The 19,306-nt window shown below is 42.3% G+C and overlaps 1 protein-coding gene across 1 annotated transcript; it reads right to left on the bottom strand.

The window, feature by feature from the left end:
* Window positions 1-1,618: 1,618 nt before the first annotated feature.
* Window positions 1,619-12,089, bottom strand: chrna9a (cholinergic receptor, nicotinic, alpha 9a; the record flags this gene model as incomplete). Its single annotated transcript, XM_083764471.1, has 8 exons — window positions 1,619-1,792; window positions 2,432-3,042; window positions 5,118-5,211; window positions 5,613-5,870; window positions 7,710-7,890; window positions 10,943-11,097; window positions 11,604-11,749; window positions 12,044-12,089. The coding sequence occupies 8 exons, from the start codon at window positions 12,087-12,089 to the stop codon at window positions 1,619-1,621; spliced, it is 1,665 nt and encodes a 554-aa protein (XP_083620597.1).
* Between the last annotated feature and the right edge of the window lie 7,217 nt (window positions 12,090-19,306).

Below are 19,306 nucleotides of genomic sequence, written 5' to 3' on the forward strand. Positions count from 1 at the left end.
TCTTATGTAAAAGTATCAATACTGCAATGTAGATATGAAAGTCCAGAATTCAAAATGTACTTGAGTGAAAGTACAAAAGTAAAGGTATCAAAATTTACCAAAAGCAAAAGTACTCATTATGCAGAGTGTCCCATTTCACAAGTTATATTCAAACCTTCATTGAGACGCATTGTGAGCTTAGTGGTTACTGTATGTTTTGTAATAATAATACAAATCTACAAAGTACCGTTAACTAGTAACTAAAGTTATCAAATAAATGTAGTGGAGTAAATGTACAATATTTGGATCCCAGATGTAGTGGAGTAGAAGAGTAGAAGTATAAATTATTGGAAATAAAAACACCAAATTTGTACTGAAGTACAGTACTTAAGTAATTGTACTTATTAGTTACTTTTCCACCACTGCATACCTGTTTGCATCAACACAACACACAGCTGCAATCACACTGAGTTAATCAGAACCTAGATAAGCACCACTCGTGTAAACGAACACGGATCGAACACTGATCCAAACTACAAGTGTAGTACAAGTGTTGTGTTTCCTTAAATGTTCCCAAAGTGGGGTCCTGGGACGCCCAGGGGTCCTTGAGGGAGTTCCAGGGGGTCCCCAGCTACATCATAGTTTGGAACCAAATGGACCCTTATGGGTCTGTAACTCTGAGAGTGTACAAATGGAACCAAATGGACCAGATGGGTCCATTTGGTTCCATTTGTACACTCTCGGAGTTAAATTAACATTGATTTTACAATATAAATCTGGGTTCCAGAGATAGAAATGCCATTAAATGGGGGTTCGTAGACTAATGCATGTTAAACTGGGGGTCCTTGAAATTAAATGGGTTGACAATCACTACTAGAGCCGTAAAACTCTTCTCTTATATGGGGGTCCCTGGCATACCTTTTCAAATGGGGGTCCGCGGGCTAATTAGTGTCAATTTGGGGGTACTTGACATGATAACGTTTGGGAATGATCCATTACATTCTAAAACCTGAACAGAATTGTCTTGTGAGGTTTTTATGGTCGAATAGTAACAAATGCTTTACCAAACACTATACACAAGTATTCTTGGGGCAAATTTATATTTGCAAATCAAATAATCTAACTGTAACTGAGTGCATTAGTTAAATGCCTAAAATACATTGTAATGTAATCCTTATAGCTGGATGTCTGGCTGTTGGTCCGTTAATAATTGAGTCTATGTATGTATAAGGATTGTCTTACTGCTCAAGGAACACCTGACATTAACAATTTAACAAATTATTTCCAAAAGGCTTTGAGATATTCCACATCCACGTGCACACACAAGTGTAAAACTCTGGCAATGGCAAAATAAATAATAATGATAATCTTTGTACATAACGCTTTGATTATTCAGATTCATCATTATGCTGTACATACAAAGATTGTGTGACATTACAGCACATTGGAATGGAGTCTTTATGTAGTAAAAAGGTCTGCTGGTGAAGTCATCGTTGTAACATAGCAGCCCACCAAGTGACAACAGTGTTAGTAAGGATGATGATGGTGGTTATGAGCATGTTGACGGCAATTACAAAGGTGATGATGTCAATATTGCCATTGACTCATTGTCATGGAAATCAGGGCATTGCAAAGGCTCTCAGACCACTGCCTTGCCGATAATAAGGATGCTCATGAGGAACACCATGAAGAAGAAAATCCACATGAAGAACCTGTCCATCACCTTGGCAACTTTCTTCCACTCCGCACTCTTGGCATTGGTTGATCTCTGTTCGCGGAAGCAGTTGGTGATGTACTGAATGTTCTGCACAACCTGTGGCGCACACAAAAACACAGATGACAGGCTCTGGTGAATGCTGAGACGACAACTATAGTTAAATACCAGTAGCTTTTCTCCCTCCCTCATGCCCTCAAAAACTGTTGGCCAAGCTTTTGGGTCCTAGAACAGGGGTGTAATACTCATTTCTGGTCACGGTTATAGGCAAAATGCACAATGTTCTATCTAGACTCTAGAACCCTGTTTCCCAAACAGTGGGTCGTGGACACATTTTGATGGCTCACGAGAAATCCCCAAGAATGCAACCCTTTTCAGGAATTGAAAACAAATTCAATGATTCTTCAAAATAATTTCATGAATTAGAAAAACAAATGTTTAAGTAGTAGTGAAAATAGCCGATCTACAAGCTCACAATGCAGTGCAAAGTGAGCTTGTAGATCTGCTATTTTCATTAGTTTAGGCACGCACCACTGCTCTAGCAGATCCAAGACAAAGTGAGAAAATGCCTTAACCACTTACAGTAAGCCCTATTTTATCATTTGTTGTACAGTAGCGTAGCCTGCAGATATTCTCACAATGACATGCCCAAAATCGGGTGTCCAGGTTGAAAGTGGTCAAAGGAATATTGTACGAATAAATTAGCAAGATGAATATAGCAAATAGTGGGGACTCAACCTTTTTGTGTTGCGGGCAGGGGCAGCTGCAGGGGCAGGAAGGCACGTATTGTTTCTCGGGCGTATACATCATCTGCTCCTTCAGGTGCTGAAGTTTCAGGGCCTGGTAGGTCAGCTCATCGTGTACGATGTTGTGGTGGTAATTCCGCGGGGGTTCGTGCTTCTCCTCGCCGCCCTCAGCGCTGGCGGTGCCGATGTTGTTGTGGTTGTTGTAGTGTTGGCCGCTGTAAGCGTGGCCGTTTGCCTGGCGGCGGTTGTCGTGATTGTGCTTGTGCTTGTTTCCGTGGTGGTGATGCGGGCCGTGGCCGTTGCTGTACTGGTACGTGTCGCTGTCCTGAGGGTAGAGGTTGTCCTGGAAGCCTGCGTGATGATAAGCGTTGTTGACACCCATGGGCTCGTCGCAGTAGAGAGGCTCTTTCTCGCTCTCCGGCGTGGTGCAGTTCTCCCCCACCTCGTACACAAGGAGGATCTTGGACAGGTAGCCTATGATGATGACCTTGGCCCAGTGAGGAACCGGCTTGGCCTCGGCGCCACAGAAATGGATGTTCATGATGAAGATGGTGAGAGAGGTGGAGGCAGTGATCATAGTCATGGTGGCGATGTAATATTTCCCTGAAGCACAGATGAAAGATAAGAGTCACATACTGGACATGGATCATTTGTTGCTGTCGGGAGGAAACCACCTAACAACATTTTTGAGGTTTTACATATTTTGTTGTTGCATAAATCAGTGGCAGTCCTATTGAACACCCTTTACATCTGTGTGTTGTTTCAAAAATATTGACCCAATGAAAAGTAGTCAAAACCTCTTAACTCCATTGGACCCTCAAACTCCGCTAAAACAGCTAACTCCACCACCTCTCCCCCTCTCATGCAAGTAATTGACAATATATAAAGTGACCAACTTTGATGAGGCACTATTATTTGTTTTCAAAATATAAGGTTTTCTTCAGGTGGTTTCTTCCCGACAGCAGAGATATAGGGCATCAAATGCAGTACATACACATACTTATATTTGCCTTATATTTGAGTCATTGGAAAAAGTAAAAAGATTGCACTCAGTGCATACTGTATCTATGACCAACACTATACAATATGCAACTGTCAAGAAGTTTCTTCTTGAGGTATGACGGATTGTGTCATTTTATCCTTGTACATTACACTGACGCATGTGACGTGTCCCCTTGAAAAGGTCATGTTATTTTGCGAACAGAAAAACAGAATGGGGTGAAAACATAACCATGTCCATCTCTGTAAACGTCATATACTATACTGTATATTCACACGGCCACAGTAAGGTTTCCTTGCAATAAACTCCAAACATTTCCAAAGATTTAGGCCACCATTTCTTCAAGGCAATATTGTATTCTTTTCGTCTTGTTCTAAAATTACCAACATTCATAGAAGGTGTGTAACAGTAAGTGGAACAAATCAATTTAATGGATTATATAAATAAATATTTTCAAAAACAGGCTCACAGTCACAAGCTTCTTTTGTCGCTGAGCTTGTAGATCTGCTATTTCTGCAACGTTTGTACAACAGCGTTGTACAAAGTATGAAATAGGGCTCACTTTAGTCGATATATATATATGAATATAAAACATCTATTCTAATTCGAAGTCGATTCGTTGGTAAAAACAAACTTTTAAGTACACACTTCTTGCTAAGAAAATAATCATTGCAGTCCTACCGAAGGATACAAGGTGCTTGTGATCACCAGTGGTGGAAAAATTACCTACCGGTAAGTACATTTACTGTACATTTATTTAAGTAAAATCTTGAGGTATTATTACTTTACCGGAGTATTTCCAATTGTCAGTACTTTTACTTCTACTCCACTAAACCTCAGATCTAAATATTATACTTTTACTCCACTACAATTAGCCTATTTGAAAACTTTAGTTACTAGTTACTTTATAGATTTTGATTATTTGTTACAAAACATACATGAACCTCTTCAGCCCTATATACAAGATCTGCTATTTTCAAAAGATTTGTATACATTTGTAAACTAGTACTTTTACTTTTGGTACTTGTACATGTTGATGCTAATACTTTTCCTCGAGTACATTTTGAATTCCGGTATACTTTTACTTGTAACAAAAGCATTTATAAATGGTAAATGGTGCATTTATATAGCGCCTTTATCCAAGGCGCTTTACAGAGATTGTGCATTACATTCACCCATTCACACACACATTCATACACCGATGGCAGCGGAAACCATGCAAGGCACCAACTAGCACATCGGGAGCAATTAGGGGTTTAGTGTCTTGCTCAAGGACACTTCGACAGTAACTCTGGGGGAGCCCGGGTTCGAACTGGCAACCTTACGGTTACCATCCAGGCACTCTACCCCTGAGCCACCGCCGCAATTTATACATTGCAATATTGATACTTATGGTGCATTCACATGGAATCAGGCAAGTGGTAGACGGCAAACCGGAAGTCATTTTAGTGGACGGGAGCAGGACGGTAAACGGAACAGGACGGCAGCCAGAACCGGCGAGGGTAACGGCAGACGGTATCAATGTTAAAATATTTAATCTTTTTACCGTTCCCTGCCGTCCAGCAGGTTTTGCCGTTTGCCGTCTACCGCTTGCCTGATTCCATGTGAATGCAGCATTATACTTTTACTTGAGTAAAACATTTGAGTACTCTTTCCACCACTGGCTCACGGTGCTCACCTATGTAGGGCACGTTCTCGGAGGGCGGCATGCTCTCAGCCACCATCAGCTGGAACACGGTGAGGGCCAGCAGCACGGTCACCCCCAGGGACACCTTCATGGAATAAAGCAAAATAAATTCTCAAGACTGAAAATGGAATGATGACGTTTTAGGCCCGCCTAGCTGAAGAAATCAGGACATTTCTGAGACCATTCATGTTTCTGGAAGAAACTTGTATTCTATTGCTAGTTTGATCACTTCAAATACTCTTCTCATCTTAAAATAACTAATAATCGAAAATAGCCGATCTACAAGCTTGTAGATCGGCTATTTTCGGAAATGAAATGAAACTCCACCCACGCTGCATTTTGCCGCGTGGGCAAAGCGTTTCCGGTTTTCTGTCCCGACGCAGAATTTTGCCACATGGGTGGAGCTTCATTTACATCCACCAGCTGTCTAAAAACCACGGAGAGACTCCTGCCGCGAGCGATGTGTGTGTACTGTAATCCGTGCACCTTCTCGCCGGAGTTGGCCGGCAGGTAGAAGCCCAGCGGCGCCAGGAAGGAGATGAGGAAGCAGGGCAGCAGCAGGTTGAAGATGTAGAAGGCGGAGCGGCGCTTCAGGAGCAGCGTGTAGGTGATGTCCGGGTACGGGTCGGAGCAGCAGCCGTACATGATGACGTTCTTGACCGCCGGCATGCCGAGGCACTCCCACTCCACGTTATCCACGAAGCTGGACAGGTCGGCCTCGTTGGTGTCCATCAAGATGTCTACCTGGGGGACACGGAGACGTGCAGAACGGCATGCTGGGATATATCGTAATGTACTAATGGGACACGCCCGGATGCATTCTCGCCACGTCGTGTATGCATCGCGCGCGTGCAGTAAACGATGGCGCATATAAATATATATATATAAATGTGCGATAAAGCAGCAAGATTAAGACATTTAAGCCTAAACATCATTAAAATAAGATCTGGTTGCAAAAGGGGTGAAGTGGCCCTTTAAGTATTTAAAACATGTAAAACATATAATGTTGTATAATAATGTAAAGAAATGTAACATGGCCTGACCCAACAAATTTCAACCAATAATATAACAGCCATCCATCTTCAAATTTTAATTATAATTCTCCATGTTCCTATGACATCCACTTTTCAGCGTTCAAATAAAATTCCTCCTAAGGTTATGTCCCGCCTGCCTTTCCTGATTCACTCACAAATGCATCACGATGCAGAGGTTACTCGTGAAATGTCTTTAGGACAAGGGGCACGAGAGACGAGACTAAGAACTGACAGGGAAGGACCAAACAAAACCCAAGGAGCACAAGCAGGACAGGGGCACACCAACAACAGGACTGACAATAACAGACAAGGGGCAAGAGCACACAAAAACAGATCAACAGAAGGACTAAGGATAACATACAAGATAAACTAGTAAACAAATGCAAACGAACTAACTGATTGGGAGACACAGACAGACAGACAGACAGACAGACAACATGTCATTGTTTGATTACTAACACTATCCCAAACCCTAGCCCTAACCCCAGTCTTAACTGGCCACGTAGGTCGCTAACCCTAACCTCAGTCTTAACCGGCCACGTAGGTCGCTAACCCTAACCTCAGTCTTAACCGGCCACGTACAGGTCGCTAACCCTAACCTCAGTCTTAACCGGCCAGGCCTCAATCTTAACCGGCCACGTAGGTTGCTAGCACTAACCTCAGTCTTAACCGGCCATGTAGGTCGGACTTATGGGCAGTCGCCGACAGACAAAAGGTCATTTCAGACATAAAGAGTCTTTATGTAGGTAAGAAGACAAATCAAAAGGTAAGCCCGGTTGACCGGGGAGTAGTACAACAAACAAACAGGCAGACACACAGGCAGGAAAACAAACTGGGCACTGGGCTGCCGTTCAGCGTTATCTGGCAGGCACGAGGTGTGCTGCCAACAGGATAATTGAGTCCATTTGGGACAGATAATCAGGAAGTGGTGTTGTAATGAACCCGGCAGCTACTATCGAAATGAGTACGACTCCTCTTCCACAGGTGAGTGAGTGAGTGTGTGTGTGTGTGTGTGTGTGTGTGTGTGTGTGTGTGTGTGTGTGTGTGTGTGTGTGTGTGTGTGTGTGTGTGTGTGTGTGTGTGTGTGTGTGTGTGTGTGTGTGTGTGTGTGTGTGTGTGTGTGTGTGTGTGTGTGTGTGTGTGTGTGTGTCACTGACTGACTGACTGACTGACATCATTCTGAAGTCTGCATAGACTCCATATTTGGGCATCCCCATAAAAGGGAGACAGACATAATATCTGGGTGGGGCATTCATACATTTCCAACTTGCATCGTTCCAAGTAGGCCAGTGCCCATGAACGGGCACTGCCGTAGACGTAGAGGCTCCAATGGACACCGATCTAGTGTATTCAATTCATCAACATAACAAACAAATACTAACACCATAATGTACAAATGAGAAAAATAACAAAATTCAACACGATTCCACAGTAAGCTGTAAGTTTGAATGGAGTTTCTAAGTGAAACTGTCTTAAGATATTACAGTGGTGTCGCTTGCAGCGACCCCACAATAATGGCAACACCAGATTGTCCTTGGCATACGCATACCTGATTGCCGTTGTAAGTCCAGGAGCCAAAGGTGAGGTTACACGACTGATAGTCAAAGGGGAAGTAAGACACGTCCACCACGCAGGAGCTTTTGGTGATGGCTGGAGAGTCCCAGGTGATCTCCCCGTTGTAACGCAGCACCACGTTGGTTTCGGCAGGCCCCGATGCCTCTTCATCAGCTCTGTACACGACACACAGCAACATACATGATGCCTCTTCATCGGCTCTGTACACAACACACAGCAACATACATGATGCCTCTTCATCTGCTCTGTACACAACACACACAGCAACATACATGATGCCTCTTCATCTGCTCTGTACACAACACACAGCAACATACATGATGCCTCTTCATCTGCTCTGTACACAACACACAGCAACATACATGATGCCTCTTCATCTGCTCTGTACACAACACACAGCAACATACATGATGCCTCTTCATCTGCTCTGTACACAACACACAGCAACATACATGATGCCTCTTCATCTGCTCTGTACACAACACACAGCAACATACATGATGCCTCTTCATCTGCTCTGTACACAACACACAGCAACATACATGATGCCTCTTCATCTGCTCTGTACACAACACACAGCAACATACGTACATGATGCCTCTTCATCTGCTCTGTACACAACACACAGCAACATACATGATGCCTCTTCATCTGCTCTGTACACAACACACAGCAACATACGTACATGATGCCTCTTCATCTGCTCTGTACACAACACACAGCAACATACATGATGCCTCTTCATCTGCTCTGTACACAACACACAGCAACATACGTACATGATGCCTCTTCATCTGCTCTGTACACAACACACAGCAACATACATGATGCCTCTTCATCTGCTCTGTACACAACACACACAGCAACATACATGATGCCTCTTCATCGGTTCTGTACACAACACACAGCAACATACGTACATGATGCCTCTTCATCTGCTCTGTACACAACACACAGCAACATACGTACATGATGCCTCTTCATCTGCTCTGTACACAACACACACAGCAACATACATGATGCCTCTTCATCGGTTCTGTACACAACACACAGCAACATACATGTGGAGACATGTATTCATTTGACTATTACTGCTACTTTTTTTAAACATTTATTTCTTAAATTATTTATTATGTCAGTCTACCTAAGGTATTTTTTTTACATAAAATGCCAGCAGTCAACATAATTACAACATAATATAATTACTATTATATATTACTACAAAGTAGTAATGGTAAAAAGTGCACATATGAGAAGTAAGTGGTAGGGAAATATACAGACACACACTGCAGTTATCTTCTTGTTTGTCAATACATGTTCAGACCACCTGACATTTACTATGAGCTTTGACTTGCATTCTCCAAACGTTTCGAATTTGTTGATAACCATGAGTTGATGATAACAGCCTTTATACCGACCCGTACCCTCTCCCTCTAACCAGCTGACTTTAACCGTCACCTTGTTGGACATGCAGCATAAATTTAAAGAACGGGGGTACAATGTATCAATTCAAAACCACGAACCACAACGACATTTACAATTTAGGTATTTAGCAGAGCTATTCTGTTGACGGTCAGATAATAAGGGTCGGTCTCCAGTTATCTTTTCCACCTGTTGCTGAAAAATGTAAACATATTCTGAACAAACACTGGCATATTCTCAGGTGTGATCAGTCACCCCACAAAGCCTCCTGGGAACCCCCCTTGTGTATTCTCACGCGGTCAGAACCTGAGACAGTACAGACAGATACCACCTACCTGGTTAGGTCTGATTTACCACCTCCTGCTATATGCCCTCAACGCAAATTAACACACATCACCAATGGTAATTGGTCCCTGCGGCATACTAGCGTCTGATCCTGATTAAGGGTGTAATTACACTGCATTGCTGAGCACCGCAGCACCTTAATAAGGTGCAACAATGACACATATCCAGTTGCTGCTCATTTTGTACTAGAGGCCAATCATCCTTGTTTCCTTGTTTAGGTCCCTAGAAGAGGAGGGGGGGGGGGGGGGGGGGGGGGGGGGGTCAGACAACGAGATCTAGTATCTCAAAACTTTGTCACATATAGCTATGGGTCTAAATATTGATTTTGACCTCTGTCATTTCTAACTCTGTCATTTCTAAACCATTTCGGACACGGGGGGGCTCGCCGGAACCAGCCCGACCCCCTGGGCACTCTCACGCTAACTATGTCATTTCTCGACTGTTTCGGACACGGAGTGGCTCACCGGAACTGGGCTGGCACCCTGGGCGCGTTCCTGGGGATCTGGATGTTCCGGGGCCCCCCCGGAGACACCCACACAGAGTTGCACCACTCACTTCACACGGGTGCGATTTTTTAATAATAAAGACAATTGTGTCACAGAGCAGCCTCTTACAGCCTAATTCTAGTTAAACCAACACTTTCAAATTGAAATGCATCTTATCATGCTTAACTTTGATTACGTAGAGTCCCAGTCCTACAGAAGGTGCACATTCTGTTATGACTGGAATCTCTTTAATATGTTTTTTTTTTATCGGTTACGGGGAAACAGCCTGTTGAAGACTAGCTGTGTATAGTTTGCTGATTGATTAGAACATGGGGTGCACCATGGGTGGGTTGCTGTTGTTCTGTGGTTGGTTGATTAGAAATCAAAGGGTGGAACCTGCAGAGTATACAGCTCAGTAGAACTAGGAATGTAGCCTGGGGACTTGTGGGAAGCATTCCTTCATATGCCATTTAGTAACACAGACCAGGCTTTCCTCCGAGGTGGAGAGCCTGGTGACGCGAGGTTAGTAGGAGTGTAAGCTGCCATGGGGAGAGGTTGACTCTCCATTTAAGTTGCTTCATGTTTGAGTTGTATACATAGGTTCTTCATTTGTACACTATTCTGTCCTGCCTCTGTGGCCTGCTGCATCAAATTAAATTAGCTGATGTACAAGGTAACAGTGCTTGGAATCGCATTGTATTGTGAACTTGTAGATCCACTATTTTCTGCAAAGATATTTGGTGTAGAGGGGGAAAAGGATGATGCCTGCAGCCTAGTGTATTCCATTGAGGGACTCGGGTCAGTGAAGCATAATGGGTTTTAAGCGGTTAATCACTTGATACCTCGTCCAATGGTGTCACACAATTTTTGTCCCCACAATAGGGACGCCAGGGTAACAGTATTAGCCTAGTTAACACGTTCTTTCTCTCTCTTGCTCAGTCTTTCTGTTACTGACTTGTTGTACAGGACGATGTCTGGCCTCCAGACCATCTCACTGGGGATGCGGATCACCTCTAGTCCGTCATATTCCTCCTTGTCCCAACTCAGGTAGGCATCGTACCACACCTGTCTAATCCACAGATAGGTGGTCAGCACTTGGTTCCTCTCATCCTAACACACAACAAAGAAACATATGGTCAACATGGTGTCATGTCCAGACTCAGCTGCTATCTTAAATATCGTGTGTGTGTGTGTGTGTGTGTGTGTGTGTGTGTGTGTGTGTGTGTGTGTGTGTGTGTGTGTGTGTGTGTGTGTGTGTGTGTGGTGTGCATGTGTGTGTAATAAATTCACAAGTCAGCTCCCTGCCAGTTGCATAACTAAGGTTGGGAACTGTTGCACACTGATGCTGACCTACAAATGGAAATCCTTCTTAGTCTTGTTTCCTCAAATCTACAGCGACGTCAGCGACCTCTAGTGGTCTTAAGGGGAACTTAACTGCCTACTGTTGGCTGCACAAATCATTTGACCTTTTCAGAACAGTATTTTATATGGGGCTACTTGTGATACTCACTATCTATACACAGTATCTCTTTTGTCGTTCTAGGCCTTTGTGTCTGTGACATTCAGTGGCACTCAGGACATGTAGTGTTTGCATAATGATGTCCTCTTCTACTCACCATGTCTTTGATCTGTGACAGTGTGATCTGCAGCGTGACGTTCAGGGTTTTGTCTGTGTCTTCTACAGGTCTCAGAGCAGAAGCGTAGCCATCCATCAGATCACTCAAAAGTTTATGGGCATAATGACCCTTGGCACCATGCGACACTGAGAGAGAGACAGAAAGAAAGAGAGAGACAGATAGACGGAGAGAAAATGAGCAGTGTAGATAAGAAAATCAAAGAGAGGAGAGGGGAGAGATAACAAATAACAAGGAAGGGGGAGGGACGATCAGTATCAAAATTGTTAGACAGGAACCGTGGAGAAAGTTGAATTACATCAGTCAAGAGGTACGATAGGAAACAGGCAAGTCAGGGGTCAGTCCAGGACAGCGTTGGCGTTCAAAGGCCAGCTCACATAACATAAGTTACACATCAAATCTATCCAACATGGAGAACTGACCTTGTACAAACAGGCTGATCCACAGCATCAGAGCAGCCTTCCTCATTGTCAACCCGCCGTCACAAGCTCACGGATCAATTATTCAATAAACCAGCCAAGAAAGACGGCCCCCGGGTCACCGATCCACACTGTCACTTCACTCTGAGGCCCATCGTGTTCTCCGGGGACTTTGCGTGCTACCACGACCGCGGAGGATTCTACAAAACTAACATCCTGTCACACACAGCGCTCGGTAGCCGTTAAGTCGCCGCTCCCCTCCGTCACTGTCTGTGTGATCACTGCCCTGGAACTGGACCTGAGACACACACACACACACACACGCACGCGCACACACACAGGTACACTTCAGTATCACATAACACATATAGGGGCTGGATGAAATTTGATTCCTGCAGCCCAGTATACATGACTAGAACTAACAGTATAAAAAGCACTCACACACGCACATACACACACACACACACACACACACACACACACACACACACACACACACACACACACACACACACACACACACACACATACAGTACACACAGCACCTTACTGTGTTACACAGCCACTAGACGGCTGTCAGTCACATATCCAAAGGCGGGCTGTGAGCCTGTGAACCTTGGTTCACGCAGGTCAACAAGGCTAGCAACAGCACGCGTGTCACTGAACATGCATGCTACACAGCCAGAAACAAAATACACACTGATTCAGAATCAGATTCTGCACTGTAAATAGGGACGCTTGCGGTAAGGTCAGTAGCGGTAATAAGGGCCTTATTGTGACTGTGGACCATGCTGTGCCTGGAGTGGATTTCATTCCATGTCACTGCATGTCTGTTGGTTTTATAAGAGGTCAGTAACCAGAGAGCAAGGCCAAGCAGACGGTAAACCTACGGGTCCATCGAGTCAGCCGCCGTGCATTGTTAAATCATCACGCTTCATTTAACAACTTTCAACCGGATGTCCTGCACTACACTGTAAAAGAAATACAGGGAAACCTGTTATTGCTGATATAAAATACATAGATACAAGGTATCTGTATTTGTTTTGTCGGTGTGACTATTGGGGACTATTAGCCCACCCAAAATTGTGTCCTGCCCACCCAATCAAACGTTATGGGGAATGTCTTTTTAGCAAATATAAAAAATACCACAAAAGTATCTGTACCATTTATCATTTCTGATTGGGTGAGCAGCATCTGAAGAGACATTTAGAGCCACCTGCAACACCGTTTGCCATCAGTGCTGTTAACCGACAGGGTGCTGATGGAAATTTGGTTACTGTTGGTCAAAGAAGGAGAAGATATAGATAAACTGATATGACGACATGGTTCTCTATGCATTTCGGGGGTTTACGGGTCTTTATAGGCGGAAAGAATGTCACATTTAATGACAAAAATAATGTTGTAAAGCGACGCGCCGTAAGGTTGTAGATTGACAATTTTGCTGTGAAACACCATTTTACGACAGTATGAAATAAGAAAATATTAGGGCTTAAGTGGTTAAGATTTTATTTGAATCTACAAATGGATACATTAAGCCTCACTATGTAACTGTTTTTATGAATAAAATGTAATGTTGTCCAATATGCACTATGCAGTGAAATACAATATAACTTATATAATTGTGAAATACAATATAACTTATACAATTGGGGTGGTTGTATTTAGTTTCCCTGAGACATTTATATCGTGTCAAAGGTCATGTCAAAGGTCACCTTGACACAGGATCTGACCTGAATTGGTCAAGATTCAATGTTCATTCATTTAAACCTTTATTTATTCTCGAAAGACTTTGAGGTTGCCCTCGTTTGCAGTGTCGTTGAGATACATCATAGTTTTCAAACCAATATTCACGTCAATGCTGAAACAACAAAAACAAACATATGTTATGAAACTGATCGTATGTTATGGAAGAACAGATCTTTAAGCTGTAGGTCATTCCAACTAAAACGTGTTTGGGGTATTAAAGCTGGAGGCTGTTTTCTCCAGCTATGCGTTTACTTTGGGGACCTTTGGTGTCGGCCACTGTCGATCACTGGAGCGTGTCCTACATGTAAATGTATCCCCCTGCTCTATGAGGCCGGCTCTATGGTAAACATTTCAGCACTTAATTGCGCAGGAAACCGTTTTAAAATCCGTCGTGGAAGAGGAAAGTTGCGTGGTGCTGCTTGAGGAGTTTGCAATTCAGGCCTGACGTCGAAATTAAAAAAAAAAACTTCTAAATCATGAAAGATTTCTGAAAGATTTGAGGCACATTTAACGATTTTTCAAGAATAGCAGACCTACAAACATGTATAATTCTAATCGGAGAATTGAATGGTCTTGGTCTCAATAGCTGTCTACTGACCTACCTATAGCTGCATTCTGTGCGTTGATCACGGCTACTGTTTTGACAGCAACGAAACTGACTTACGTGGCCGGTTAAGACTGATATGAGGTTATGGGACGTACATGGCCGGTTAAGACTGAGGTTAAGTCGGACAACACACGTCGGCGCTGTAAAAACCATAACCATGATCTGTGATCAATGCACAGAATGGAGCTACTGAGATCTTGATAGGTCAGTAGACGGTTACTGAGACCATTGAATGCTCTGATTAAACGTGATTTTGTTCCTTTCAGTGCATTGATGGCATTCGAAGCGGGCGGACAAAACAGACTGCAGAATATTTGGAATTAGGGTTTTTCCTGACCCCACAGTTTTCCCACAAAGAAAAAAGATTTGTGATATTGTACAACCCGGATTAAGTAGAATGGCTGATTGGTATGAAGCTTAAATTTAGGCCAGTGGTGGCCGTGGAGATACAGCACTAATGCTGCCAGTGCTTAAAATAGCCCAGAAGAAGGCAGAGCAGGACCTTTTGTGAGAGCATTGATCGTGGCAGGCCTCTCAGGCCTCTCATCGCTCAGGAAAATGAGCATGGCTGACCCCACGACAGAATGAGGGGAAATATTCATGGGAATGTACCCTTAACAGGTTTCAGAGTTTAATCCGGATTTTGCTGTAGGCCTACTACAGTATATGATCAGGAGAGACAACTGCCCAATACTGAGAGGATCAGAGAAAGTGACATTTGAGATTAATACAAAAATCGGAATAATTTTAACTGTATGAAAAGGTGTCATATAATCCCATGAGGGATGGACCACGACGTGGCATGACACTTAAATAAAGTCATTCATTCATTCATTCATCCATTCATCCATTCATCCATTCATTCATTCATTCATTCATTCATTCATTCATTCATTCATTCATTCATTCATTCATTCATTCATTCATGCATTCATTCTTCATTCATTCATTCATTCATTCATTCATTCATTCATTCATGCCATGCAACTCCTTGGGTCCAAACGGTTGCATGGTGACCCTTTGGTGTGGTTTGGGCCATTGAATTCCATGCGTCAAATCACTTGGGACAACTTGGGACGACATGCAACAGGACATATCACACCGCTGGGACAACGCTAAAACCGTCTCGAGTCGACCCTTTGGTGTGGTTAGGGCTTTACACTTACAACATGGCTCTTGTGGCGGTTGACTCAAAAGATAGAAAAATAAACAAATGTCTATAAAACGAACTCCCACAATGTGTGTTTTTTCAACTTACGCCCAACAGGTAGCCATGGTGCGAAACCATGTGGTCATGGTCCAGCCGTTCATCCCCTTCTTCACACCCCGGCTCCAGACAGAATAGCCGCTCCCTGCACCTGCACAATAAAGTGAAGATGAATTGAGCAACACAAGCCTTCTTCTGTGCCTTTTTATGCGCTTCATGAGCTGCATTGTAAATGGAGCTCAAGACTCGTCAGGTTAGAAACCCCTTATCCCTAAACTTCTTTGCCTTTTTTTTTTTTTTTTTTACTATTTTGCAGAACATTTTTGAATAGTTAAAATGGCCAGTCTACAAGCTCACAACGTGTCAATGTAGATTGGCTAGTTGAACTATTAACTACTAAAAAAAAAAGGCAAAGAAGTTTAGGCATAAGGGGTTTAGCGGTAACGAAAATGGAGCCCTATATCTCAGTGGTTGCGCAAAGACCCGCCAAAGACACCACCATGATTTAACTTCACCTTCCGTCAGCCAGGTTCTTAAGGAGGATTCGCTCCTGGGGGTTCCTCACATTGTGTGCGAACCTGAGGTGGGTTTTAATGGAAACAATGTACCCACACAGTTTGTTAGGGAAAGTTGCCGAAATGTGTCATAAATCTGCAAAATAATCTTACCAATAGCTTTCTTCACAAATGTGTTCAAAAAGGTGTCTACTATCACCTAGATTAGACCCTTCCTCACCCAGGAGTCGGCCCAGCTCCTTATGCATGTCATCAGTCATATCAAAACTTGACTACTGTAATCTCTCCTCACTGGCCTACCAGTATATACTGTTAAGCCTCTCCAATTGATCCAGAATGTGGCAGCACGCTTGGTCTTCAACAAGCCAAAATTCTCACTCTCTCCGCTCCCTCCATTGGCTCCCGGTGCCCGCACAGAGTGCAAAACACTGAAGCTGGCCTACAAAGCAACCCCCCCCCCCCCCCCCACAATATCATGTGGTACTGGTATTCTTGCTTACTGTAAATCGCTCTGGATTACCGGGAAGAGCATTTGCTAAATTGTATTACGAGTGTTTTTCTACAGTTTTCTAATGGAATTTAGTCTGTACATTCAATTTTCCAATAGTTGTAGTAAATTCAATTCAGTCAACTTTCCTTTCTATCGAACAATGACAATGAGACGTGTGTTTTTAGGTATTGTGCAATGTGAATGAGACTTTAGTGTGTCACTAACTTTCTGTGGTATTGAGCTTCACAGGTGTTTCCTGTGTGTGTGTGTGTGTGTGTGTGTGTGTGTGTGTGTGTGTGTGTGTGTGTGTGTGTGTGTGTGTGTGTGTGTGTGTGTGTGTGCGTGCGTGCGTGCGTGCGTGTTCTGCTGGTGCTTAGTGTTAAAGACGACAAAGAGGGAGAGAGATGGGGGTTGTGGGTGTTCAGAGGGAGTGGGCTAAAGAGGAAGAGACACACAGGCAGGTACTATACTGTCAGTGTGGGTTACAACTGTTAGAAGTGTAACACTAGAGACAAGAGCGCTGACCACAATGTGTGTTATCAGCAATATGCAGGGGTAAAAGGTAACTAAGTACATTTACTTACGTATACTGTACTTAAGCAGCATTGAGGTACTTTTACTTTGCTGGAGTATTTCCAATTTCCAATACTTTTGCTTCTACTCTACACGGATCCAAATATTGTACTTTTTTGTACTATATTTATTTGAAAACTTTAGTTACTAGTTTCTTTTTGAAGATCAGCTATTTTCAAAAGATTTTTATACACTTAAAAACATGAAATGGGACATTCTGCAATGGGTAATTTCTACTTTTGGTACTTTAAGTACATTTAATGCCAATACTTCTGTACAAGGCAAGCACAGAAACATTGCCGTTACTTTGAAATGTATAAAGGTCATCATTTGAAAGTCCAATCAACCTAAAGGCAACACCACTGTCCAGCTGCTGTTTGTTTCAGCTTCTTTTGTTCTTTTCATTGTACAATTTAAGCGATTATACATTGATCCTGTTGATTCCTGTTGATTTAGCCATTTTTAAACATAAAACTATGTTTTAGAAAGGCGTATGAAGATATGAATGAAACCCCAATAATTCAAATAATAATAGGAAACTTACTTGGTTTTGTCCTGGACGATTTGCACTTGATTTACATTCTTTACATTTGTAAGAAATTTGTAAGAAGAAATACATAATTCCATGGCCATAATGTACAAACATTTTGTTTAAACAGTTAATAAAGAAAATAACAAATTACAGTATGTAAGCAATATTACCTTCAGTCGCAGCCAACAATAAAAACTAAGTAACTCTTAATTATAATTTATTTAAATTATAATTATATCTTATCATTTATTTAAATGTCTCCAACTAGTAGTACTCGTATTGTTCCACTACCACATGGATACCGGCAGTAATGGGTCCAATGCTTCCAGTTGTCTAACATTAGAGTAGTGGTTCCCAAACATTTTTGCCCGTGACCCAAAAGAGACATTTAAAATAATATATATACTGTATATGTAACGCACATCCTCCATCCATCCTTGGTGCTGAGCCAAACTGTTAAAATAAAAGAGAAATTAAACATTCTCCCGGGACCCAAACTAGTGAAAATATAGCAGATCTACTGGCTCACAAGAGATGGGCTATTTTCACTACTTCTTAAACATATTGTTTTCTGATTCATGGAATTTATTGATTTTTCTTTGATTTCTTCACGAAATTACTAAAATAAAATTATATAAAGAAAGTCTGGATGTTTCATATTATTTATATATATTTGCATGGTTTGGACTGGGATCCATTTGCTGATGAAGTCACACTTTCTTCTGACTTTTAAGATATTTGGCATTCTTTATTCAGAAAGTCAATAGAGATTAGATAAATCGGGTAGGCCTACATATGAACCTGCAGTGATCAATTAAATATCATTGCTGTTGGGCAGAAACCTCTTGGCCATACATTTTTGTGTTTTTTTTGTATCATACTGTACAGTGTCAAACAAAAGTATCAAAAATAGAAGATATACATACAAGCTTAGAAATGAGGCACGAAGCATGCGTTTCGAGCTTGTAGATCTGCTACTTTTGCTATTTTTTTATTTGAATGAAGTTTTGGACATATGAGGTTTTTTCCAACCAACAGAGATGAAAAATAAGTTATAGCAGAACTTTTACACCTTTTTTTGGAGCCAAATTGCCTTCCTGTTTTATTTTGTTTTGTTTATTGTATAGTGTTTTGCCTACCTAAATAATTATGTCATGTGTCAACAATCAGTTAGAATGGGACTGATTGACAGGGTGGTTGGTTACTATGGTTACCACTTATACCTGGCAGGGTGTGATGGCTTGCAGGTGTGCAATGGGAGAAGCCACATGTGCCATTATGCTGTGTACTGCTGCAGTGTTCAACGTAATATCAAGTGAGTTTTACATTCATGTGAATGGCTTCAATGTGAATATAAGGACTGACATATCCAAAAAGATACAACAACTCTGGACAATGAATTACTACATGCACGCATCAAACTAGAGCTTGCTGTAGGACCTAAAGGTAAAGGTGAGGCTCTAGTCTACACCTTTTGTTTTAAAGGCGTGGTGAGTAGCTCAATTATTGTTCATGCCTCACGTTTACTATAATATCTATATGATTTATTTATTTTATCAATTTATAATGGGTCCTATCCAGAGCAAGGCCACACAC

The sequence above is a fragment of the Protomyctophum parallelum genome, assembly GCF_964188405.1.
Source record: "Protomyctophum parallelum genome assembly, chromosome: 5".
Lineage (NCBI taxonomy): Eukaryota > Metazoa > Chordata > Actinopteri > Myctophiformes > Myctophidae > Protomyctophum > Protomyctophum parallelum.